The sequence below is a fragment of the Thunnus thynnus genome, chromosome 8, assembly GCF_963924715.1.
Source record: "Thunnus thynnus chromosome 8, fThuThy2.1, whole genome shotgun sequence".
Lineage (NCBI taxonomy): Eukaryota > Metazoa > Chordata > Actinopteri > Scombriformes > Scombridae > Thunnus > Thunnus thynnus.
In genome coordinates, this window is record NC_089524.1 from 23,199,017 (window position 1) to 23,224,446 (window position 25,430).

At 39.4% G+C, this 25,430-nt stretch overlaps 2 protein-coding genes across 3 annotated transcripts; both read right to left on the reverse strand.

Moving 5' to 3' along the window:
- Positions 1 to 2,766: 2,766 nt before the first annotated feature.
- Positions 2,767 to 6,153, reverse strand: rxfp3.2b (relaxin family peptide receptor 3.2b). Its single transcript, XM_067597283.1, has one exon. It carries the CDS (start codon positions 6,003 to 6,005, stop codon positions 4,779 to 4,781), a length of 1,227 nt encoding a protein of 408 aa, XP_067453384.1. The 5' UTR covers positions 6,006 to 6,153; the 3' UTR covers positions 2,767 to 4,778.
- An 8,770-nt stretch (positions 6,154 to 14,923) lies between these two features.
- Positions 14,924 to 22,774, reverse strand: creb3l3a (cAMP responsive element binding protein 3-like 3a). 2 transcript variants are annotated; one of them, XM_067597285.1, is made up of 10 exons: positions 22,595 to 22,774; positions 22,087 to 22,203; positions 21,657 to 21,900; positions 21,066 to 21,199; positions 18,801 to 18,911; positions 18,589 to 18,695; positions 17,226 to 17,294; positions 16,994 to 17,078; positions 16,255 to 16,348; positions 14,924 to 15,678 (listed from the first exon to the last, which is right to left on the reverse strand). In XM_067597285.1, exons 1-10 carry the CDS (start codon positions 22,613 to 22,615, stop codon positions 15,362 to 15,364), a joined length of 1,299 nt encoding a protein of 432 aa, XP_067453386.1. In that variant the 5' UTR covers positions 22,616 to 22,774; the 3' UTR covers positions 14,924 to 15,361. The 2 variants fall into 2 exon arrangements, with proteins under 2 accessions (XP_067453386.1, XP_067453385.1); XM_067597284.1 differs by having other exon boundaries at positions 21,657 to 21,903.
- Positions 22,775 to 25,430: the final 2,656 nt, after the last annotated feature.

A 25,430-nucleotide genomic window follows, 5' to 3' on the forward strand; every position in this document is an offset into this window, starting at 1 on the left:
ATACATGATTATGAACAGGGGATTCAATTTCTAGGGGGCTATAATTTTAAAGGAATAGATAAGGGAAGTTTGTATTATAATTGAGAGACAAGAGGCCATAAAGATAAATAAATGGTAAAGGATTAAAGTAACAAAGAGAAATAAGGAGAGAAGAACAGCTGACACACTTTCAAACATTTCTGAAAATGATTTATGGTGGCTGTGGTCTCACTTATTTGTTGTTTGTTGGCATTTTCCACAACAGCCTCCGTGTGCTCTACACTGTTAATAATGAGCACCCCACATTTCCTGCATATATGATACCCCCAGCTCTCAGATATTTTGTGGGCACACAGCGTGCTGACTTACACGTATAGATAGTCAACTTATTTGTATGGTGTCTTTTTCACCTCAGGAGCTTTTGAAGGAAACTACGTGGCATTAACACGCTCACCTGCTTCTAAATAATCCCATCTATGGCTGAAAAAGTCAACTCTGCGTCTGACGAGTGTGTGCCTGTGTGCCGCTAATGAGGCACAATTAAATATTCTACAGATGCAAGTGTCGTCAGGCCATCATTAGGCCTCAGAGAAAGGTCAGCACCAAGGGTGTCGTGCAACCTTCTACTACCACTTCCTGTCCCAGGAGACTCCCAGGGAGTATTGATCAAACAGCCCAACATGAATGATAGTTTAGGTGTGCGTGCTCTTTTAAGTGTGTGTTGACAAGTCTATTAGCTCATTGTCAAAACTCCATGAACCCTTGTTAGGTGGTGTAATTCCACGTATCTGATTTGGTTCTTTGAGAAAAAAAAGATGTTTTAGCACTCTGTATGACCCCTTTAGACGTGCAATGAACTCAGATTGTAGTGCATTCTGAGGGACTGTACAAGAAAATCAGTCAGTCCTTTGAATTAAAGCCAAAGAGTGTGTAGTATTATATGAAAGATAAATGTGACAGTACTGTCATAAAATAAGATCTCAAAGTCTTTCTGCTGCAGAGGATTCTCTGAGTCCACCAGCCCTCCATGTTCTGCCCTACAGGTGTCTTTCCCCTCTTATTGTTAGAAGATCCAGAAGTCTTTGCTCCATTTTCTCTCAGGCGTTGCCTTGAACATGGAAATGGAAAGTGTTGGTTTGCTTACCCCCGACCTGTTATAGTCCCTGTAATATTCATATCCATCTACATCTATTCTCTTGCTCAGTTCATCCATATACATCACATACCGACATGAAAAAAAAAATCTATCAAGGAGAATTGTATTCTGAGCATGTGGCCAAACTGAGCTGCTGAGGGCAGAGAGTACTGTGTGAAAATTATTTTTGTGGATGTGGTTACCCACACAAAAACAAAAATAATGAGGTTGGGCAAAATACGGGTCAGGTGTAATAAAGAGAACAAACAAGCAATGTATTCTCTTTCTTGTCTTGTCCTCCGTCTGGGGAGAGTTGATTATTAAGGATAACACATTAATGCTGAACAGTTTTTCTCTGCATGGCACTTGTTTATCATTTTAGGAGCTTTGCATGCTGACTTCCCATTGCGGGCCATTTGGCTGTTAGCCAGGAGGCCTGCCAGTCGTTATGGGAATGACGCTAACCCAGAATCGTTTTCCGTGGATTGTTCAGCAGGGTTTACAGGAAGCTGAAGCTACAAATCTCAGTCATACAGGTATGGGTAATTACAAAGGCGATCCTCCACCGCTGAGAGTGAAAACAATGGGCCAAGTGTATAAAAATAAGCTGGTGGTTTTTCATGGAGAATCATCAATGCTGTGAGGAATACAGATCTCAGAATTTGCTCGTGCCAGGCCAGATGGTGAATAATAGTGTCATGACAATAAGTGAAGTTTGAGTGGTAATTCTAGTCTGCATCTACTCTGTTGGACAGCTGTGATTTAAGGTTACAGAAGTCTTTAACTTAGTTTTTTTGCTGAAAATAATTAACCAGATTAACCCACTAGGGGCTCTGGATCAAAAAGAAAGCTTCAGGCACACTTCTACAACTCCACCACTATACAGTGCACACAGCAGACTAATCATATTTTGCCAAAAGCTCCAGAAACCAACCTGAACTTCTTTGCTGAAATACTGCCTGGTTCCAAGTTTACTGTGTGTCAGCATAGTTTAGTGTCATAGTTTAATTTGATTTAACACATTTTCTTTCCTGAATATGCACCATGTAAGCACAATATTAAAAAATTATAAAGCTTTTAAAACTAGGTTTTAGTTCTATTGTTTTTATAACAATCATATATCATCATATAATCATATGAACATGCAACAAAAATATTTGAAAAAACATGTCTAACTAAATAAATATCACCTATAACATTCTGTTGTAGAATCATATGCAAGTATTTTAAAGTACTGATATTAAAATATTTTCAGTATACTTTGTCATATTTGGACTCTATGACTTAATTTCACACAGGAGTTTTGATCAATAGCAAAATCAAAATAAATATTTCATCACAGCTCATTGGAGGGGATTAAGAAAAGCTTTTCTCTCTGTCTGACAGCTATTGTTGTTAACGGCACAACATGTCAGCACGTCTGTCATGGATTATTTGTGCAGCACAGTAATGATGTTGTTAGTGACTGAAGAGGTGCAGCACTAACACAGAATAAGAAAATTAAATCCCATTAAAAATTGAACAGACGAGTGAAAACAGAGGATAACATTTGTCCCACAAGTAACTAATTCATCTCCCTTTGTATGTGCTCTGAATTCTGACTTGCACAAATATACCAAATAGTTCAAGTTAGTTCAAGTTTTAATCTTTGCTTAATTTAATTTACAATGTGTTCATCCATACAAATCCATTGAAACATTAGTTCAACAAATGTCTTCCATAAAAGATCATGAAGAGTGTCACAATCACGAGAGAATACAGAGAGACAACATATTCATACAAGATCACATTATCACGTCAGTGTTACTCAGTTACGTGCTCCTGACTGTGTAATTTAAAGCACCAGTGTATAAGATTTAGGTGGATCTACTGGCAGAAATGGAATATAATATTCATAATTATGTTTTCATTAGTGTATAATCACCTGAAAATAAGAATTGTTGTGTTTTCGTTACCTTAGAATGAGACCTTTATATCTACATAGGGAGCAGGTCCTCTTCCATGGAGCCCGCCATGTTGCACCACCATGTTTCTACAGTAGCTCAGAACGGACAAACCAAACACTGGATCTAGAGAGGGTCTTTTGTGTTTTTTGTGAGTTTCGCGGCCACCATAGGTTCTCCTACATACTTGAAAAGGGAATGTGAGGGGAGGGGTATTCAGTTGGTTGCAATCTGCAACCTCACCGCTAGATGCCACTAAATCCTGCACACTGGTCCTTTAACATAGAAGGAGAGGCAGGTGCTGGCAGCAATGGACTATCCATTGAGAAATGCTTCATTTTTTATGAATGGCCTGGTTTAAATATGCTGCAAAGATGCACAAATCTGCATAAATTCTAAATTATTAATTTTGTGGTTCAATTTACAGCAATGAGAAAACTGCAGATACATGTACAATGTGTGTGTGTGTGTGTGTGTGTGTGTGTGTGGGTGTGTGTGTGTGTGTTTGTAGCTGTGTAGGGTCAGTGAGAGAGAAAAAAGGAGATAGTGCACATAAATTTTACTATTTGTGTGCGTACAGTACAATATATATTATCAGCTCTCGTGTGAGTAGTGTAGGATTTACTGCACAGGAGTATGAATCTCATATTATACCTCAACTCAGTCATTCTCAAGGACAGCCTTCATCTCACTAACTATACACTTGTTACACTGAACCCTTTGATGAATTAGTGTCATCTTGAAAAAGAACAGGAAAGATTCTTGTAACTTCTACTAATTTCTTTTTTTCACCATTATTCAGGCACAAGCTTTTCTCCAACACAATGCACCAAACAACTATTATTCTTTTTTTTTTTTTTTTGTTCCCAGAAAAATAAATTGCACACATGTTTTACTGGGCTTGACCTTGCCATTTTTACAGTTTTAAAAAAATATGCACCAATAGACTTTTCAGGTACTTTGCTCATTCATTGTCTTTTAGATATAGCAAATATTACTATGCACAATTATCCTACTTTTAAAATTATGTTTATTTTTTTCATTTTACCTTCACTGTATGAGACAATGCACACAATTGCACCAAAGAACAAACACAAACACGGCAACCATCACACAAGGACACCTCCCCATTACATATATTCTATTTGTGTTTTGTTCTTCTTTACAACTTCTTGATCTTGATTTGCTCTTCTTTTATCCAAGTCAATCAAGAGTTTTATCACTACTCATGCAATGTTTTCAGCCTTCCATGAGTGTGAAAAAATGGTTAATCACATGATGTTGATGGAGTGGCAAATGTTAATTTAGGATTTAACTGAGCTCCTCTCAGACAAGTGTCTGATTGCTGCAACTATGACGTTTATACATATTCATTAAACATTACACTGGGAGCATTACAAGTATTGCCTGTCAGCGGCAGAGAGAGAAACAGAGATGCTGCGAGAAAGAGAGAGTCATTGTATAACAAGTGAAAATATTTGTGACAGAGTGTTTCTTAGCGCACGCAGTGAAAGTGGGGCACATCCCACTGGGTGGTCCATTATCATTATATTGTTTTCTGAAGCTTAAAAGATATTTGATTTTCTGTGTTGACAAGGTTGAGATGAATGCACCTTCATGGTAAACAACTCCAAATCAAGTTCTATTAGCTGCTCTCACTTCTTTACTTTGTGAGTCATTCATTCCTTCAACTCCTCAGTCACAGAAAATCAGTCATCCAGTCAGACATCCATTTGGACCAGCACCAGAACAGGGGGTGCCTCGGCCACTTTGGCCTTGCGACGCAGCAGATGAGTTAGGCTCCTGAAGGATGGTGTGGTGTGGAAGAGAAGCTCCTTGAGACCCGCTCGAAACTCCCTGCGAATCAGGCAGTAGAGCACAGGATTGAGGCAGCTGTTGGTGTGTGCCAAACACACAGTCAGGGGGAAGGCATAAGCCTGTGCGTTGTAGAAAGCCTTGCTGAAGGGCACAAGGTCAAACTTTATGAGCACTCCCCACAGTGTCAGTGCCTGATTGGGAAGCCAGCACAGAAAGAAAGACAGAACCACGATGACAATAGATTTGGTCACTTTGGAGCGACGACTTTGCCGGCACTGCTCCACCTCTGGGCCCGCAGTGCCCGCAATGCGTCGGTTGAGGATGAAGCGCAATAGAAGCAGGTAGCAGACAGTTATTATGATCAAAGGAATGAGGAAGCCCAGCAGGACCTTTTGCAGCTGGTATAGACCCAAAAGAAGCTGTGGATCCCAGGTGCCTGAGTCCGGGAAGCGCACCAGGCAAAGTTCCTCATCTGATACCTGGGCGCTTGTGGAGTAGATGGCATGAGGCAACGTGGCCAGCAAAGAGACAGCCCAGATTCCCAGGCTGGTCCACTTGGCCCTGGTGGCTGCTGCTCGCCGGCTGTGCATCTTCAGTGCAGAGGAGATAGAGTAATAGCGTGCCATGCTCATAGCTGTAAGGAAGAAAACACTGGCGTACATGTTCATGGTGGTGACAGAGCTGATGATTTTGCACATCACACGGCCAAATGGCCAGCGGAAGTCCAGGGCTGTGTCCACTGCCCAGAAAGGCAAAGTCAGAACAAACTGTAAATCTGTGATAGCCAGTCCCATCACAAAGCAGTTGATGGATGACTGATTTTGCCTGTAACGTGAGTGCAGCAGATAAAGAGCAAGTGAGTTTCCTACCAGCCCGAGCGCACAGACTATAGAGTAGACACATGCTATCATCACACGCACCACCAGACTGGAGCTGTCTCCTTGAAATTCCATGATAGATTCCCTGGTGAGGAGCTGCAGCCAGCAGTGTAGCGACAGGTTGCTGGTGGAGCCTCCACTACAGTTTCCAGTATTGTCCTCCTGTAGTATTTGCTGCTCACATGGCTCTGGAGCCAGGGTTTGAACTTCAGTCTCATTCAGCTGCATGGCTGGACTCTCTTGATCACACATCACCTTGCACAGCAAAGTTGGAAAGCTGTGTGTTACAAAAGAGAGAGAAAAAAGTTTGTGTTGATGGTATTTTGAGCATCCCTTCTATATCTGTGTCAGGTTGCCTCCCACAGCGATACAGAGGCTCTCTTCTGCCACGATTATCCTCTTCTCCTCTCTCCACGACTACTCACAGCTCTGCGCGCCTCTGCGTCCGTTTATAGGTTTCACATGAACGCGCAAAGCTCAGTCGCGCGGGCGACGCTCCTCTCCTCACCAGCAGGATGATTGGACCAGAGCGAATCCACTCTCTGATAGCCACAGCCAGATCAAAGTCTCCCAGCATGTCCATCAAGAGTGAGGCTTAATGTGTTTTGACGCAACACCGGCACCTCGTATATAATCATGTTTGTGCTGTGCAAGTTTTATAGGCAGCTTTGGAGACGTGGAGACAATGATGCGCGTAAAATATGCAAAGGTGTGGAGCGGATGCTTTACACAGTGCTGTGTTTGATGTTCTCGCTCCACACATCTGATGAGGGGGCTCAAGAGAAGGATCAAGGACACGCAAAATAATAAGGTTACAGTGAACCTTTACTCGAGGATTGTGTTTTTTTTTTGTTTGTTTTGTTTTTTTAAAGGGCATCGTCTCATATTGCGCTCTGGCAATAAATTTCATGGGATAAAGTCAAATCTTGCGTATTCCTATTATCACCCTCAATATATGTGCTTTCTACAAATTATTCTTACAAATTCAACTTTTTGAAGGGGAAAAGAAACGTCTGGAGGTCAGGAGCATCATAAAAATGAGTCTGCTTAAAAAAACATAAAGATGTAATAATAATAATAATAATATTTATTATTATTATTATTATGCTTTATAATATTTTAGCTACTTATTTTTTACTGACAGTGAAATGAGCGTCTTAGTCATCTCAAGTGTAATTTCATCAGAATAAATAGATTAAATATTAAATAAGACATTAACTCACTGAGGAATTGTATCATCTCCAGCTCATCATATGTATTCAGAACAGTGAGTTTTGCCTAAAACTACCCCACAACAAATCACTGTAAATATTAAAGTAAATATCTTAAAAATAAAATCATTGGGGAATAGCTACAGACAGGGTGAAACATTTCACTGAGCTCTTTGTTGATATTCCCCAACAGACTGATTGTAAAATGTTTTCTGGCTCAGAATTAATTTTGCATTGTGCTTGTTGAAATATCTCTTTCTATTCTATTTGTGTTTTTTTGTGAACTCAAATATGCTTTTAGTGGCTTCATTAATTGATGCAAAAACAGTTGTTTGTTCAAAATTCTGTTTTCTTCAGTCCAGCTTCCAGCCGGCATCAAGTGGAGAAACCTGTGCAATAGCTTCTGTCATATTTTCCAACAGTGAAGTTTAGGTAGACTGAAGAGCACAAACAGTTGAAAACAAAATGTAGCTGAGTTAACGTCTCTTCTGAAAAAGAGCAGGAGTTTATGAATAAGTTCCCTTGTCTGTAAGTAATCCTTCCCTGCATGTTTTCGAGAAAATTAAAAAGACATGAGTGGATGAAAAAAATTAATCTACACTGTTCTAATCCTTTGCGACCCACTTGTTATCTTAACAACCCCTAAACCTCCAAATGTGCAGGGGCTGACAGTATGGCTGGTTTAATGTTCTAAGTGTCCAAATCTGTGATGTATAATAAGTCTGCGTGACCTGCACCTGACATTTCAGAGGTTGCACAGCAAAACCACCTTGCATCTCCTCGGAGGACACCCATATTAATGCTGTGTTTGAAATTAGGATAAAACCGGCAGTAATTGCCACGGCTGATGGAAAGTAGACTACTTACCATATCAGTAAACACAGTTTGTTTTTGTCCCCTGCTTGTGTGTATAATAAAGGTTATAGGAGCACACATGGAGCCCTCTATAGACCTGTTACCCCTTCAGAATAACACTGAAGTATTAATGGTTGGCCAGTCAGAATGAGCACTCCATATGTTCCCATTGCTGCCTATATATTGTACTGTAAAACCACCCTGTCATAGTTGAAGGGCTCCAGCTATGCTCATATGACTGAGATTACAGTGTGTAACCTGCATTTTTTTACATTTATTTTGCATTTTACCCTCGAAGGTTGAAGAAGACCTAATGAGCACAGTGCACTGCGCTGCAAGTTTACTCTGTTCAGTTGATATAGATTTGTAGTGAATTGACTCTCAAAGCATTTTGGAATAACATACAATGCAATGTGAGAAAAACTTTATGAAAATGAAGGTTAAATTTACCAGGAAACCCCCTACTGATCTGCAGACAAAGAAAAAGTAATGCGGGAAGTGGGAAGTGGGTTTGGAAGTTTTGTCTTTAGCAATGCATAAATATCAGTGAAGGTGAGATCCTTATTGTAGTTTATGTGTCCCTTGTATATAAGATCACAGATAAAAACAAAATGAAGTGCTGTTCGGCAAATTGCTGGAGAGAGTCAGATTGCCTGTTTACACAATGCTTGCTAACAAGCAGTCTACTTGATGCACCCACAGTGACAAATGTGAAGTTGCAGAGCTGGTGTTGTACCATTTGGTCACTTCCAGTGTAACTTAATTATAATACACTTTTCAAAAACAAAATACAATAAAACAAGTATAAGTAGCAGAGGGTAAAAAAATAAAGCAGACCAATGATTCAACAGACTTTAGCAAAGATAGAGCTGTTGAGGTAACCATATTTTGCTTTCTGAGTTTGGAGGGTCCAAGCCAGTCAGCTTATGTGAAATTCACCAATAAAAAAAACAAAAAAACAGAGCTAAGATATACCGTGTTGCAGTGAGGCAAAAAACTCTGACCACAGGTGCAAAAAACAAGCTGGATTTCTTCTGAAGTGTGGTCACATTTGCCATTGTTCTTGTAAAATCACGGAAGCTGGAAAACACCAACAAGAGTTCGTGTCAGGTTGATCCAGTCACGCACAAAACTTGTCCATGAAGAGAGCTTAAACTCGCTTCATGTGTGTGCTGAGTCAGAGGCAACAATTTGTCATTGTTGAATGAACAGAAGCATTTCGTCATCCAGATAGTCGGAGGGAAAGTGCCACATCTGGAGGGACGCCAAGGACCATAGGTAACAATCTTAGTTGTCATGATGCTCTTTTAGTTGCTTAGAGAAAGTAAATAAACTGTTAGGGTGTAATTAGACAGCTGGCATGCTAGGGGTTGTTGAGGCTCTCCTGATTGATCAATCAGTACGCCATTTCAGTTCACTATCTTGTCCCAGCGGGGCCAGAGATGAAGCTGACTGCATACTGATATATTTTTGATGGCAGGAAAATCTCACATAGAAGCGTGAAACAGAACTGAAACAGAATGCAGCACAAACAGAGCCGACAAAAGGATCCAACAATAATGAACTGAAAACCAGGACTTAAATACAAACTGAAATAATGAAACAACCAGTAACAGGTGGCAAGAAACAAGGGCAGGGCAGATGTGAAGAGAAAAGCAGGCTGGGTAGGATTATATGAACACAGGAGGAAAAACACAGAGCAAACAGAACCAAAAACCCGAAAACACAATGAATACAGTCTAACTAATAAAGGCAACTTAAGATATCATGCCAGAAGTCTTTAAATTTATAACTTAAATCAGCTTTCTCCCACTCAGTTCAGTCCAAACAAAAAGGGATAAAAGTCTCTGGAGAAGGGCCTCTGGAGGACCGATAGAGAATGGCAGCTAGGGACACAGGATGACCCTGATGGCCACAAGCCGAAACACATTGGTCAAACAATAAACTTGTTCTGTATACTACAAGTGTTGCTGGAGTTTTGACCTCTTTAGCTTAGGACACCGAGTCAGACTGCATACAGAACCATAACACCACTAATTCATAGAGCTGGCTTCAGGCTCACAGTCAGGATCACCTTGAGAATGATTAGTATTCTGGAGCCGAAAAAGAATAATTTTTGATTTTCATCTGTTAGCCCAATATTTGGTGTAGACCTAACTCTCAGGATGAAATTCTCCTGTCAAACATTCATCTATGACCAGACACCTCCATATGAGTTCAGAGTGATTTAAAGATTATTTAAATTCATGCTTTTTAAAGCACCATTCTCAATCCTGAGCCACAAATAGATTCCTTTGTTCCCTTTGTTCAGAACAAGCAAGGGTAAGATTCCTTTTATTTGCGCTTCAAAAATGTATTATTTTATTTAATAATTTAAGAGAAATACACAAGAATCAGTTTATATGGAATACCAGACTTACATCTAGTCTTTGAGATCCTTGACATATTTCTGCTGTTATTACATCTCTTTGCACTTTGCACTTACAGCGACTTTAAAGACTGAGGTCAATTGCTCAGTATGGGACTCAGAATTTATTTAGTGGTTTTTTTAATCAGCTTTAATGTGGAGTAAAGCCACCAGCTCTGGGGTGACACAGTGCCCGGTTAATGAAACCTTCATTTGTTTGCACTGCATGTGTTTGTGTTTGTGTTGACTCAAGCCCGCTACCACCCCCTCCCTCTGCCTCCATCCAAATGCACTTTTATCATGCTGCATCAGAGCTGACTGAACTGAGGTGTGGCCTGTTTTGCTCTTGTATTTTCCTTTGTCAACTGGAGTTTTCTTTTTGAAGTTTCACATCATCTTAAAATCAGCAATAATGATCAAAAAAATACACAGATTGGTGTCTTGGACATTAAATTAAATTAACATTTACCTTGCTTAATTGAAGAACCAGAAGATTACAACTATGCCAATCAAAATAAAATAAAACAAAAAAGGGAGAACTATAAGTATTGTTTGTGTTAAATCACCTTCTTGAGTCTTAGAGTGTATCAATTACAAACTAAGGTGACTGGATCCAAAGTTGATGTAAAATGCTTCCGACTAACAGCGAGGTGTCTGCTCTGCTAACATTTAACACTATTCACCCCACTAAAGTTTTGACACAGTGATCAGAGGCAGAAGTAATTGTAGTGACTTGCAGACATCTTTAGACAGAAACTGTTGGTGCCTTCAGAATGTATTTAGATTTCTCCATCCAGCCCAGCGCGAGCTTTTACAGCTACTGACTGTGATATAATTTTATCTTTTTCCACCAAATACAAACTCTCCACTACTGTTACATTGTTGAAGACATTTCTGGTACAATCACTGTTGAGACAGTTGTGGTTTTATTGATTTGTTAATTGCTTGTATTTGGTTCCTCCTTGGATTTGTGTCCTTATGTCAGTATGTCGAATTAAAACTGAATAGAGAAACAAGAAAGAAATAGACATTGTGTATACTGTGACGGTCACGACACCTCAGTTTTCTTCTTATTAGTTGTGGGTGAAGCTCATGTGTCAATTGAAATAGAACCAAAATGGAAAAAATTATATTTTAAATTCTCTGGTTTCATGATGGCTCCCCCTAGTTTTGTATTAAATCAATGAAACTGATTGACAGTCACACTGAGCCTGATTGCATCCTGCTACGCAACACAAGAGCCTCAGACTCTGAACAACATCCCACATTAGCTTGTCTGCTAATGTCTCCTTATCTAACTTTCAAACATGAACACACGTCTTGTGCATTAGCCATTCGGAAGAGCCACCAACCGAACATTCAAACAAAGTGCGCCGCTAACATCAACTAGCTAATTAACTGCTCAGCTGCAGCACAGTAAACAGCTTGTAAAACATTCCTGCAAATGTAACTTCGGATCGGTTAGATGCTGGTTGTTGCTCTTCAAAATCCCTGTCTCTGGTTTGCGGCTACAGCAGTTTGCTTACTTTGTCATGTGCCCCTCCAGCCAGCTGAGACAAAAAAGAGCATTTCTGATATTTCCTCAAAGACCATTTTTCTTCGTTCTCTTAAATACGAAAGTATGACCAACACATTTAAAAAACATGTTGACATTATTTTTGACTGCAAAGAGGGGTGATTAAATGTGATTGTGATGTGGAGTTTAAATCAATTTTCAGTTCTTGCATTGTTAAGACTTTATGATAAGACTACACAAACAAATAAATAATTCACTCACTAGTGCCACCATTGAATTCATACTGAAATTAAATTTGCTTGTTTACAAAATTAATCAATGCCAAATCATTATGGGCAAAGATACTCTCACCAGCACAAACTAATAGGAACCAGGTTATGACTCATTTTCTTATTTGTTTAGAGTCACACAAATTTCTCACATCTGCATATTCCATTAACTCAAGCATTAATTGTGATTCACAGATTAGTCACTCATGTTGAGTAATACACCCTTAACTTTTGTAAACAGATTATGCTAGATAATTATATGTGTTGGACTTTCTAAGAATCCACTGACATGCATTACATGTCAGCATGACAGCATGCCAGGGCGAATGGCAGAGGTCTTGAAAAAGAAGGGTCAACACTGCAAATATTGACACTATAAACTTAATGTAATTGTCAATAAAAACCTTTGACACTTATGAAATGCTTGTAATTATACTTCAGTATAGCATAGTAACATCTGACAAAAAGATCTAAAAACACTGAAGCAGCAAACTTTGTGAAAACCAATACTTGTGTCATTCTTAAAACTATTGGCCACGGCTGTATACAAAATATATTGCTTTCAATATTTTCTATTAATCAAAATACTGCAGCTGGTGTCTTCCTAGTTAGACTTACTGTCAAATTAGTGCTGCAGCAGAGAACTGCACTGACATGCCTAAAAAACAAGAAAACAAGACAAAAAAAAGTAAACATAATTTAATTGCTCTTGCACCTCTTTAAAATGAAAGATTCAGCTCTGAAGCTTGAGTATGTGCTGGGGTATATTAATTTCCTCCTTCTCTCGCTGAAATTGGAAAAACAATTTTGTTAATACCAAAGTTTGGAGGTGCTTGGGAATCCTCCACCAAACAAGTAAGAAGCCAAGTTTATCTGGGCCAGCGTCACACCTCACATTGAAAATAAAAGCCAATTTGTAGATTAAAAAAAGAAGAAGAGGGCTTTCTTTGATGGACACTCAGTTTTCCTGTCATTCCACTAATGGCTACACAAACTCAGTGGTAGCCAATCTATGTGTAGGGGCTGTCGGCTCCATGGGGATTTGGATAATCAAAGCAAGGGGTTAAGGTGCTGATTAGAGATACTGAGGGTCAAGAGACTTTCACCCTGATTAAAGGAAAAACAAGACAAAGTTGAATAAAAGAGGAAAAGGAACAGATGAAGACAAGAGATAGAAAGACAAGTCAACACAGCATATTGTGTTTTTCAAGGCATATAGAAAGCTTATTACTTTCATGTAGCATAACTTATGATGTTGATTTAATACTGTGACTTTACAGAATACACAGTCCTCTCTTGTGCAGGCAGTTGAGTGTCATTGATAAATATAAAGATGACAATATATTATATTTGTATTGATTGGAGGAATGAAATCTGACTACATAGTTTAATCCTTTATTAATCATACATAAAAGTAAAATAAATATTAGAAAACAATGTCAACTAGAATCTGATTTTATCCTCAGTTTTAGTACAGTAATATCAGTATAACCACAAAAGTTAAAACTCAACAGCTGTGTCTCTAAACTAGTTTGTACAAAGTGCAGTCTGGCCACGTTTGAAGGCAGAAGTGTTTATAGTTGTTCTGAAAAGCCACACTTGAAAGCAGATTGAGCCGGCTGTAACAGAGAGGGGCAAGATGCAATCATCGTATAAAAATGAGGATAATGTCACACACTTTTACACAATCTAGACCCTGGAGGGCATTCATAGTGTTGCATACTGACATCTTTAGGACCCTAATACACCAGTTACGAAGAACTAGTGCCAGTAAAGATCAACGCATTGCTTGAAGTTGCTGTTAAAATGTTCTCACTAACGCACTGCAAGAACTGCTGACAGTCAGTTTGGTGAGTCACAGACGGACCAAAGATGCCCGGCGGCCGTCTGCTGGTTTGGTGTGTCAGGAGTCTTAAAAAAAGAGCCTCAAGTTAGAGAAAAAGTATTGTGGGAGTTGTAAAATTCTCTTTGTTGAATTCTCTTTTTATCCATTTTAATGTGTTATGAAACACAGATCTGTTTTTGAAAGTCTTTCCATTGCTTTATTGAACTAACCCTGCGGCACCCCCGGTCTTCAACGTCGACCATGAACTGCAATGTTCCTGATTTGAGTCTGACTGAGACCTGTGTTGCATCTCTCTCTCCCTCTCTACTGGTACAATCTACTAAAGGCAGAAAATGCCTCCCCAAAAAACAGAATAATGAAATGTTATGTCTCCCCAAACGAAAGTTCACAATAATGTTTTCTGTGCCTTCAAGGTTATAAAAAGTGTAAAGGATGAAATAATTTCACATAAAATTCCTGTTTCAGGATGATTTTTTGTTTTAATATGAACCATGTTCGTGTTTTATTTATACATTCATTCAATTATTACTCTATGCTGTCAAAAAAAAGCCAGTTTCTACAGTGGAGTCTTTTAATTTCACAAGTGCATCTCTGGTTCCCCGGTGAAGTTAAGTCTTGCCAGCCACAGAAAATGTCAACCTGAACAAGTCAGACCGTAAATGTTAGATGAAATTCTGGTCTGAGAGGCAGCAGGCTTAAGAACACTTTCATCCCATCAGCACTTGTCTGCACTGACAAGACAGACACATGAGTGCTGTAGACACAAGCAGCAGCCTGTCTTCAGTGAGTAAATATATCAACATGTCAGTTATTAGGTAAGAAGTCTGAGTCAAAAGATAAGAGGTCATCTTTTGCACCTTTGGCCTAGTTTTCTGTCTCTCTCTCTGTTAACCATGCCTCCACTGACATCAAACCTACTGTACTCGACCTTTAGGGGATGGCTTGTCTAGACATTGGACCATATCTTTTGAGGCAGAACTATCAGGGGAAATATTGTACCTTGTGCTTGGAGTGGCTTTTTTAATTATTAAAGCCCTAAAATGCATCCACAGTATTTTGAACCACATTTCTCTTTCTGACATCTTTTATTTGAGGCGGTTTTTTATCCATAAATGAATCTTAACAGTTCTAATCAATTCTTCAGTGAAAACATGCTTTTAAAAGCCTTAAACATATTACAAATTATCTGCTGAGATCAAAACTGTACACATCATCATCGCTCTATTTACCCACACACACTAATTTACACTGGCATTTTATCAAAACCAGAAGGCAAAGGATACACAGTTCACTTCGACAGGCAATTTCAGTTTAACATTCAAATCTATATATTGATATAAAACAGTATCACAAATAAAGAAAAAAAGGCAAACAGACATGCATGTATATGAAAGGCAAAACAGGAATGATTAAAACTTAATTTCTATGTAAACAGCAGCCCCAGATGATTCCCTGCTCTATTAGAAGAAGGACACTTTGGGGAATTCATGTGTCTTCATTTCTTTTACATGTCATCGGCATTTGGTCGCAGCCTAGCAGAGCGGTGGGGATCCAAGGTCACGGAAGCTACGTGACCAGTGATTGGGTCTATGTGGAAGTGACCCATCCTTTCTTCCCGACTGCTGTTTACAGACACGGGCTCCAAACCGGACCGTTGTTTGTTCACCTTCAGCTTCCCCATCAGCGTGGTAATATCCTCCAATCCCAAGTCTCCCGGGAAATGCCGGTGCAGAGACTCTGATTCATCCTCGGCGGAGAATGGGGGGTCAATGACATGCAGCACGCGTGAAGCCTGAAGGTTCTGCAGGGACCGTGACTGGACTGTGTGAGAATAAGACACCGAGGAAAGATAAACAAATTAAAGCTTCTGCGGACATGCGGCTCTGCTTATTATTGTGTTGTTTTCTTCAGTTAAACTGGCACTGTGCTAAGCAAGTGTGTGCCAGTGTTTGTGTGTTGTGTACATAAACGCAGAGTACATCAAATTCAAGACTCTAAATCTCCAAAAACGTTTAACAGGCTGTCAAACAGTTTATGGTGACAAATTACACCTTAGTGCTGTGAAATTCCTAATTTACACTCTTAATTTAAAAAATTGACTTCTGGAGGCTGTGCCAATAAATTTAATAACAAAGTAATGATTAAAGGTGATTTTTCAGAAGCTGTTGACAGAGCTGTATCTTAATAACTGTAATTATAATACATGGCTGTGGTTCTCTGTGCATTGAATCAGATTTTTAAACTTGACTGCAAATCCTTAGCCAGGCTCTGCGGGTGAAAACCTTTTCAGCGGCAGGTGAGACTGCAGTTCTAACAAGCTCCTCTGTGGTGACAGAGAGGTGCTGGATTAGTTGGCAGGTGGGCGCAGAAAGCTTTTTAGTACTGAAGGTTACTCACTTCTGACTGGGCTGAAGTCTCCTTGGCTGACCTTGGTGTCAGAGAACGGCTTGAGGCTGGGGAACAGGATTAGGGAGAAGGACAGCAGCAGCACCTAAGAATGGGATAAAAAAAATCAAATGCAAAAGAAAGAGGGAAAGAGTTAGATAAAGAATAGCCAGAATAGGAGGAAAACACATCATTCGCAGTGAGTTTGGGTCGAAGAAAGTTAGTGCTTGAAAATCAGTGTGTTCTACATCGTTGGACGTTTGTATGGCGAGCGGCTCAGATATTCCCTCTGTGAATATGCAGTCAGGCTGCAATGCTCAGAATAAAGAGAGTAATCATGCTCTTGCTGCGCTTGTGAGAATATGTATTCTGTGACTGTGAACTGAGACTAATTCATATTTATAGATTAAAAAAAATCTTTCCTCTTATGTAGCCTCAGGCCTTGTATTTTATTCCATTGGAGTGATCAAAGGCAATAAATGGCTTCTGTTCAGACAGTGTATTTTTCTTTATGGGGACTGTGCCTTTTTGTGTCCTTTGTGATGTCTTGTCCATTGTGGACAAATGTAGTGGCTAAAGCAGCTGTAATGATTGTTACTTTTTAGGTTGCTGTGAAGGTGATTTGTTTTCTTTTAACAATGAGTCATATGGAGCGTCAGGGTAGTCTGTCTACCTGCATTACACACACACACATACACACACAAACACACACACACACACACAGACACAGAGAGAGAGAGAACAGCCATACCATTACATATGTCCCAGTCTGGGCTGGCTTGTTAGACGTATTCATGACCAGAGCCTGGAGTCTGCGCAGCTGTTCCATCAGTGACCTGTGGAGAGGACGTGGGAAAAGGAAAGAGGAAAGACAAAAAAACAATAAAAGAAATGTCATTATAACCATTGCCAAGAGATTACAGAGGGATGAGTGATTGATCATTGGAAAGGGAAAGAGAAGTCCCACTTTTAAATTCCCTTACACGTTACATTTCTCCAGCTGCGACACTTTCCTCTGCAGCTCCTGATTATGTGCATTGCAGGTAGCCATCCTAGAGAAGATAACACAGAGGGGGAGCAGACACAGTGAAATCACTCTAGTTAGAATTCAGTGGAATCAAACTTTTTCATTAAAGCTCCATTATATTTATTTTTATTAACATTAAAAACAACCACTGTACTACTGCACCCAAAACTACAAGTGATGTTTTTCTGTAAAAGTGTATGAGGGTGTCAATGTGGCTGAGGGACTAAAATGTGCACTGTGGCAACTGCAACATTGCCAGTTTGACTCTGGATGGGGACCTCTCTCACCTCTCTATAGTTCCTGTCTTCTTCTTTATCATATACAATTCATACTATACTTAAATGCAAAAATACTCAAAAAATAATCGTTAAAAAAGCTGCACGCTACCTGCTCAGAATGAGTTTTAGAACTGTGCTAATCTCATTTAGTTTATGATTTAGAGGCCCATACAGATAATTTTGCATGTTAACCATTTAAAATGGCATACAATGCACTTCATATTATTGACATCCAGTTTTCCAAGGTATAACATATGTTCACGATTGGTTTCCTTTCCCACTTGTTCAGCACATCCGTTTTTAAACAGTCTAAGCTCCTAAACTACTCCTAACTTTTACTCAAAACTGTAGATGAAATGTTCACCGTGATGTTACCTGAAGCGTGTTTCTTAAGATTATTTTCTGGCATTTTTGTATTCAACAGCAACTGATAGACAGTAAACATGTGGAGAGAGGGGAATGATGAATGACAAAGGCCAGAATCAAGCCCTGGAATCACAGTTACATGAGTATGGCACATCATGGACTTTCATAGCTTTCTGAAAAACTATGAAAGTATCTCCCCCTCCCTCTCCTCCTCTCTCTCCCTCCCGCTTTCTCTCTCAAACCAACTAGTCAAGGCAGATGGCCGCCCACCTAGAGCTCAGTTCTGCTTGAAGTTTTTTCACGTTAAAGGGGAGTTTTTCCTTGCTGCTCTGTTGCTCATGGGGGAATTGTTGGGTCTCTGTAAATTTAAGAGTACGCTCTTGACCTGCTCTATGTGAAAAGTGCCCCGAGATAACTTTTGTTATGATTTGGCGCTTTATAAATAAAATTGAATTGAAGTGAAAAAATTGAATTGAAATGGACTGACCAATGACTGCTTGGAGGGTGCAGCAGGAAAACTATCAAGAGACTTACATTAAGTTTTGGAAGAGGGTTTGCAGTAATGGAAAGCATACTGAATTTGTAATTAACATTCTAAAACATGTAAAATCATCATCTTTTCTACATTTGCTTGCCACTCTTGTGTAAATGAGATTAATTAAATTAGACTCTTACCTGCTCTCCAGCCCATCAATATACTCCTTCTTTTTCTTCCGGCTCTCCTGGGCAGATTGCTTATTGCGAATCTTTCTGCGTATTTTTTTCAGAATCCTCTCTTCATACTGGTCACAGAGGAAGGAATGTTTAAGTCTGAACCTCTGCAGAATAGTTTCTGAGAGCTGCTAATTGTTTTCATTGTATACCCACAAACACTGATAGAAATTTACCTTCGTGAGAGGTAATTGAGTGGGTAGAGTCACCCCCTCCTTCACCAAAAGCTTCTTCTCGTCTTCATTGAGAATCAACTCTTGAATTGACTGTTGTGATGGCTGTGGGGGCTGGAGGTGAGATATGAATACTAATATTTAAAACATCATCACTGCTGTTTGATTAAATTTTCTCTCTGGCCCCATGTCTCTTCCATCCCTCCTCTCCGTAGGGCTTCACAAGAAGTAGTTAAATGAGTCCAGAATATCCGTCCACCTTCAACACTCTAATTTCATGGCTAACTCAAAGCAGGTATGGTGTGAGAAGGTGCATTCTGCCACTCTCTCCCTCTTCTTATTAAAGTGGTCTGCAAAGATGGGATCAGTACTTGAAGTGTGCTGAAACCCAAAACACTGCAAACCCTCAACTTTGAGAGGCATAAATGCACAAACACTATATTCTGCTTGTGGTCATTTGCTGTATCCACTGATGACCCTTTTTGTAATCCAATGACAAACGCCATTTAAGATGATGCAGCATAAACTTTTCTTCAATAAAATGCATTTTATGTATTTCACATGACTGCATTTTCCAAAGGAAGTAACACATTTATGGGAAAGTTTAAGGAAAATATCAACTTCAACAGAATACTGACTTGAAGGATAGGTTGAGGTACTCAACTTTTCAAGTCTGTCTTAAAACAAAAAACATTGAAACAGGTTTTTCTTGCTGTAATCATTCCTCCTGTGCATACTGACCATGAAAGATTCCCTAATGTGCTTTAAATGTAAGTAATGGAGCACAAAATCCACAGTCCTCGTTTTGTGCAAAAATGTATTCAAATGTTTATCTGAATCATATATGAGGCTTCAGCAGTCAGTTAGTCAACTCAAGTGGATATCTTCCAAAGTTTGTCTTTTTAGTACAAAAATTCCCACTTTTTGTCAGTAGGGTTTAGGAATATTTTTTGCCCTGTTTTCTGCCCTTCCAGTGACTCACAGGTTACAAAAAGTGACCCACGTGTGTTTTGGTTGCAGTCATTGCAAAAGTTGAGCAAGAGAAGAGAAGAAACAAACAAAGCACTCATAGAGGGCCGACACGCCTGTGGTACTTAATCCAAAAGGAATAACTACAAGCCTGTATACACACTCATAAGCTACTCTACACTTGTCTTTTGTCTTTTAATTGTCTTTAAAAAAATGTAAAAAAAAATGATACTACAGAGTACTGGTTTGACCCTCCTCAAGATTTCCCAGCATGCAACAGTAAGAACAATCAATTCAGTGTTTTTGAGTGTTATTTAACTTGATTTGTCTCATTTTAATGTTGTAGGACATTAAACATAAATGTCACAGGCACATAGTGGTGGTTATGTCTAAGATTGCTTATATTTATTCAAACTAAGAATAACTGTCATAGCACCGAGATCTAAAGTGCTATCCAGGAAAGACTTACCACCTGCTGTGACTCACAAAAGCCTAGTTTGAGGTAAACTGATCTGCTGCTTATAAACAATCAAAGATTTTGCCCCACTGTTCAATCAAACTGATTTATAGTTCCCATAGATCCATTCATCCATTGGTATTATAGATCCATTGGTATTTATGACCTCCTACCTGATCAACTGCTTCATGTGTCATTGAGCCTCTCTCACATCAAACTATCTCACAGGTCAGTATTTTTCTTCTTTCTCCAGACAAAATTGCCTCGCAGGTTAGTATTTTACATTTGAAAACACATTATGAAGGGATATTTAAACAGCCAATATGAACAGAAGGAATCAGTACAGCAAGAAAAACCCGTTTCAGTCTTCATATGGGCACCTGACTATTTTAAGACAGACTTGAAAAAAATGTATGGACCTACATCCTTTAAATGTTTCGTCACATTCCTTATTCCTCTGTCAACATACAAAGCTGGGTGCTGCTGGGAAGATTTGCTGCACGCTTCCTGTACACAAATGTTTAAAAATAGATATTTCATTTGAAATTCCAAAGGCCTCGCTTCCTGGTGAATCCATGATTTCAACAAGTGTAGTCACCCACTTGTTTTTTACTGAAATACACGTGTGCGCACACACACACACACACACACACACACACACACACACATACACACACACACACACACACACACACACACACACTAACTTTCACAAAAGGTAAACAACAGGTTATGTACACAAACAATATACACAAACACCCACAAGACACTATCGCTGCCCCTCTACTACAACCACCCACACATACTCTGTCAAACTCCCAACACAACAAGGACATACTTACTGGCTCTGGTGTGCCAGACAGTAGCAGATCCTTGACAGTTAGAGGAAAGCCAGAGGACAGCTGCGGTCTATGTACATCAGAAGGATATTGCGTAATCTTTGTCCTGCCCGTTGGGAAGCTGGGGTCCCAGCCATCTGCACCCGCACAGACACAAGGATACAGATAGAGTAAATGCAAACAAAGATCAATAAGACATGCTAGTGTCACTGTTTGGATTATGCGATAAACAATGATAAAAAACCTTGAAATGACAGTTGGAGCCTTGAACAATGCTCAAATACCAGTTACTCTTTTTAGTCCTCAACATGGGTACTTTTGTTTTTCATAACGTCAGTGTCTTTGATAGTTTAAATAGTCTTGTACACAGTCCCAAATAATCTATGTTATCCTACTTTATTATCTGTGATAAAGGGGATTCAGGGATTCATGTCCAGGAACAAAGCCAGAAGATATTGAGACTGAAATTCCTAATTCACCATCTTTTTCTTTTTTGACTCACATCATTGGAAACACTTCTCCATAAAGTTGAATCTATATTAAATGATTGATATTATAATGTTTCCCATTATGAATGTTCTCCTTGTGACTTACTGAGGTCAATGGAGACGTCGGCCTCCAGGGCTGCCTTGGTTTGTGGCCTTGGGCCGAAGTAGTGAGCGTCCCCAGGGGGGCTCTCAGGGCGCTGAGGGCTGTCCATCTGGTCTGAGGGAGGGTCCTCGCTGATCCCACTGTCACTATGAGAAGGAGACCAGAGAGGCGAACCCGATACAGAATCATTTCCACTCAGTAGGGCGTTAAGGAAGTCATCGTCTGCCTGCTCAGCCGGCTGCAGCATCTGCTGGGTGAAAACCCAAAGAACTATCATTAGTCTGTCTGTCTGAGGTGACAACATGGCGAGAGATGGAACAGTCTTTTATAACACGCAATCTGTGAAGGAGGAACTATTGTACAGTATATACAAAGTAAACAGTTATTTGTATGTATGTATGAGTGACATGAAAGGTCCCACAGCCACACGCACATTTGGGTCCTGGATTGGCCAGGTGTGATGGTTGCCATGGTGTCCTGGTTCCTCATGACGGAGGATTCCATCATTTTGATCAAACAGCCAGTCAAGCAGCTCGATGCCATCGCAACCCTGAAATGAGATCATGACATTTAATGGCAACAAAGCTTTTAGAAACAAAGACAACAAGATGATAAAGGTTTCATATGCTGCCACAGCTGGGGACTACTGCTTTATTGCCAACAATTCACCACGATCCTCCCAGAGCACAATGTACTGTACAATATTTTCCGCATTCTGTGCTGAATCAGTTTGACAATTTTTTATGACACTCTGTTGTTTCATTGTTATTCTAAAACAGGCATTTGTCTTTAGAGTAAGGTAGATTTTAGATGTAGATGTAGGATTTTCATTTGCTGACAAGCTGTACTTTCCTCTGCGGGACTTTCCAGTTTTAACTCTCACTGTAACCCATAACTGGCATACTACAATCCAATAAAAAAGACAATATTTTGTTACTCACCTGATCTGCGTATTGCTCCATAGTTTCCCTGCTTGGGTAGCACACCAAAGAAACCCCCAAGACAACAGAGATCTAGTTAAAATATCCAATTTACTTTGTTGTGTAAAAGCTTTGTCTCTCTGTTCCTAAAGAGTTTCTACTGTATCTCTCAGCTCCTCTTCTCAGGTCCAAAGTTTAAACTCCAACACACCCAGCCAGCTAGCCTACTTTGTCCCAATTGGCTGTAAGAAGATATAATCTGATTGGTAGCCTAGAACACACAATGAAAGAACTTCACAAGTTGGTCTATCTAGTACGGACATTAAGTCTCCACTAAGATGTAAAACATCAGAAAGGTCAAAGTCTATTGTTTCCTTTCCTCTTATTTTTTTGATAGCGTATTGACAAAGAGATAGATCTGACCTTTGGCATATATTCATAACACAATGAATGTATCATGGCCTGGTTCTAGAAACAACACTGGTTTTAAAAAATATAAAATACAAACATTTCTACTGAGCCCTAATAGCGCTGTTTATTAAATTATTGTCATACACCATATGTTTTTATCTTAAACCCAGTTTGTGAAGTTAATAAAATGTTACATTTAGTTGTTAGAAAAATAAATAACTAAATATACATAGTTTGCATATTAGTGTATAATGGCAATTCTTGAAAGAACATGATTATTAAGGGAATAATTTATTTGTAGAAGAGGACAAGTAGGCCTGAGGACTCTTGAGGCACAAATCAGCCTTTAAGGAGGCTTAAAAACATGAATGTGCTGCAAAGAAGCGAATGAAAACATAATAAATAACACATAATATATGTGATTTGGTTGAGGATCTAACTATTTTTTCCAACAAAGCTTCAAAACTCTGCTTGTACCTCAACAAATACATGAACAAATGAAGTCAGAGGAACCCTGAAAGCGCAATAATATCCATATTAGAGATTTAGATATAGATAGACAAAGGCTGCTATCAGTGTTCATGTTAGACTGAAAGAAAGAAAACAAAACAGAAAACAAGCCAATATACAAAATGAAGAGCAGTGGTGTGAGGATAGTATGTTTTTTTGTTTGTTTCTAAGGCAGTTGTATATGTACATAAAGTTGGAAATTGTTACTGTATTTTTGTATGTATTCATTTTCCTTTTAAATGTCTCTCTGGAAATGTACACAAGAAGCCAGATTGATAAAAAAATATTGTCTCAGATGTTGCATTCATGTATCATTATACACATTGGAAAAAAAACTTCCCTAATCAAAAGCTGCTTGTACATGTAAATATTTTACAGTTGACTCTTAAAGGGGAGCTCCATCAATTTTACACATCAAAGCCTGTTAACAAGTCTTGAGGAGTGCTACTGCATATCACATATGGTTTGTGACTCCAGTGAGAGTTGCGCAAAGTCTGATATAAATTAACCTCTAATGATGTCACAAGTGAGTCATGGCTACAAGTTTGAAAATGGTCATCTGTGGGTGTTGAGATAGAAAGAAATGAAGTTACCAGACTTCTGTAGCTCGCTCCTAATTTCTGCTTGAGGGCAGCAGATGGAGGCTACATTAACTGCTACTAGCATAACACATCAGAATCTGCACAGCTGAGTGAATTGAGTCAAGTTGCATTGTGGGCAATGTAGGTGCCAGGTTTTGATAAGACAATATCTCTGATTCTGCTGCATCAAGTTTTAAACTATCCATCGTCAGTCCAACAATGACATAGGAGTGCAATGCGAAATTGGGTCCTCTTTTAAGTGTCAAAGCATCCCTACAGTAGGCTGAAGGTTTATCCACCAATGTCTCCATCACTGGTGGATTTCAGGTTTAGTAAGCCTATAAACTGTGGCTGATTACTGTGTTATACTGTGAGAATTTGAATTTTATAAGATATATCTATATTTAGAGAGCCTTTTTAAACCACTGGCTGGAACAACAGGCTTGTCTGTTGATCAATGATCACTGTCCCTGTCAGATAAACCAATAAAAAAATGACGTGAATAATAAATTAATTATTTACCTGTGAGTAAATAATTCAGTCTTTGCTTGACAGTGAAAATCTTTACAATATGGCCTGCAAGGCACAAGAACCACCAGTTTCTGCTGTTCTACCCAAAAACTCACCCTCACATCCTCTCTGAGCTGAGCTCACTACCATGTAGAAAGGTAGAATGAGGTCACTGACAGTAACTATCGTTTTATTAGTCACTGATGTCATGTATTGCAGTTAGAGATGGCAATAGCTTATTTAACTTGGCAGCATGGAATTGCTGTCGGAAAGGCCCTCTGTCACCGCAGTACAGCATAACAGAACAGAATAGACAACACATGATAAATAACTTGAAGGGGATGCAGCAAACCATAGTCCCATATTTAACCTAGTAGTGTGACCTCAGCAGGGAGGATAAAACAGACTCAAGCCACAGCAGTTGGAGGCTACGGTGAAGGAGGCTTTTGTTGAGGCAGCAGCAGTAAAGCGTCAACAGGGAGTATGAGCATGAAGGCTTTTAAAAAGACCACCACATCACTGCAGAGATTTGATGGGTATGATAAGCTAGCTGTCAGCTGACGCAGCACAGAATGAAGTGTGAGTGTCTTGCCAGGACTAGTCTATTGAGCTTCCACAGAAGAAGCATTACATAATCATTATTGCTTTATTATCTGATGGAGGAAGGTTCCAAAGGGCAAAAGCTCTGTCATTACTCCACAATCTGTTTTTGAAAACTTAAACTCTGAAAAATGGCTTATCAAATGAAATGTTCAATACAAATACAGAATGAGCGAACAGTAGAATACTGTTAAGGTCAAGTTTGGCTGCCTCAACTTCATCTTGGTTAGCATCTTCAGATACGG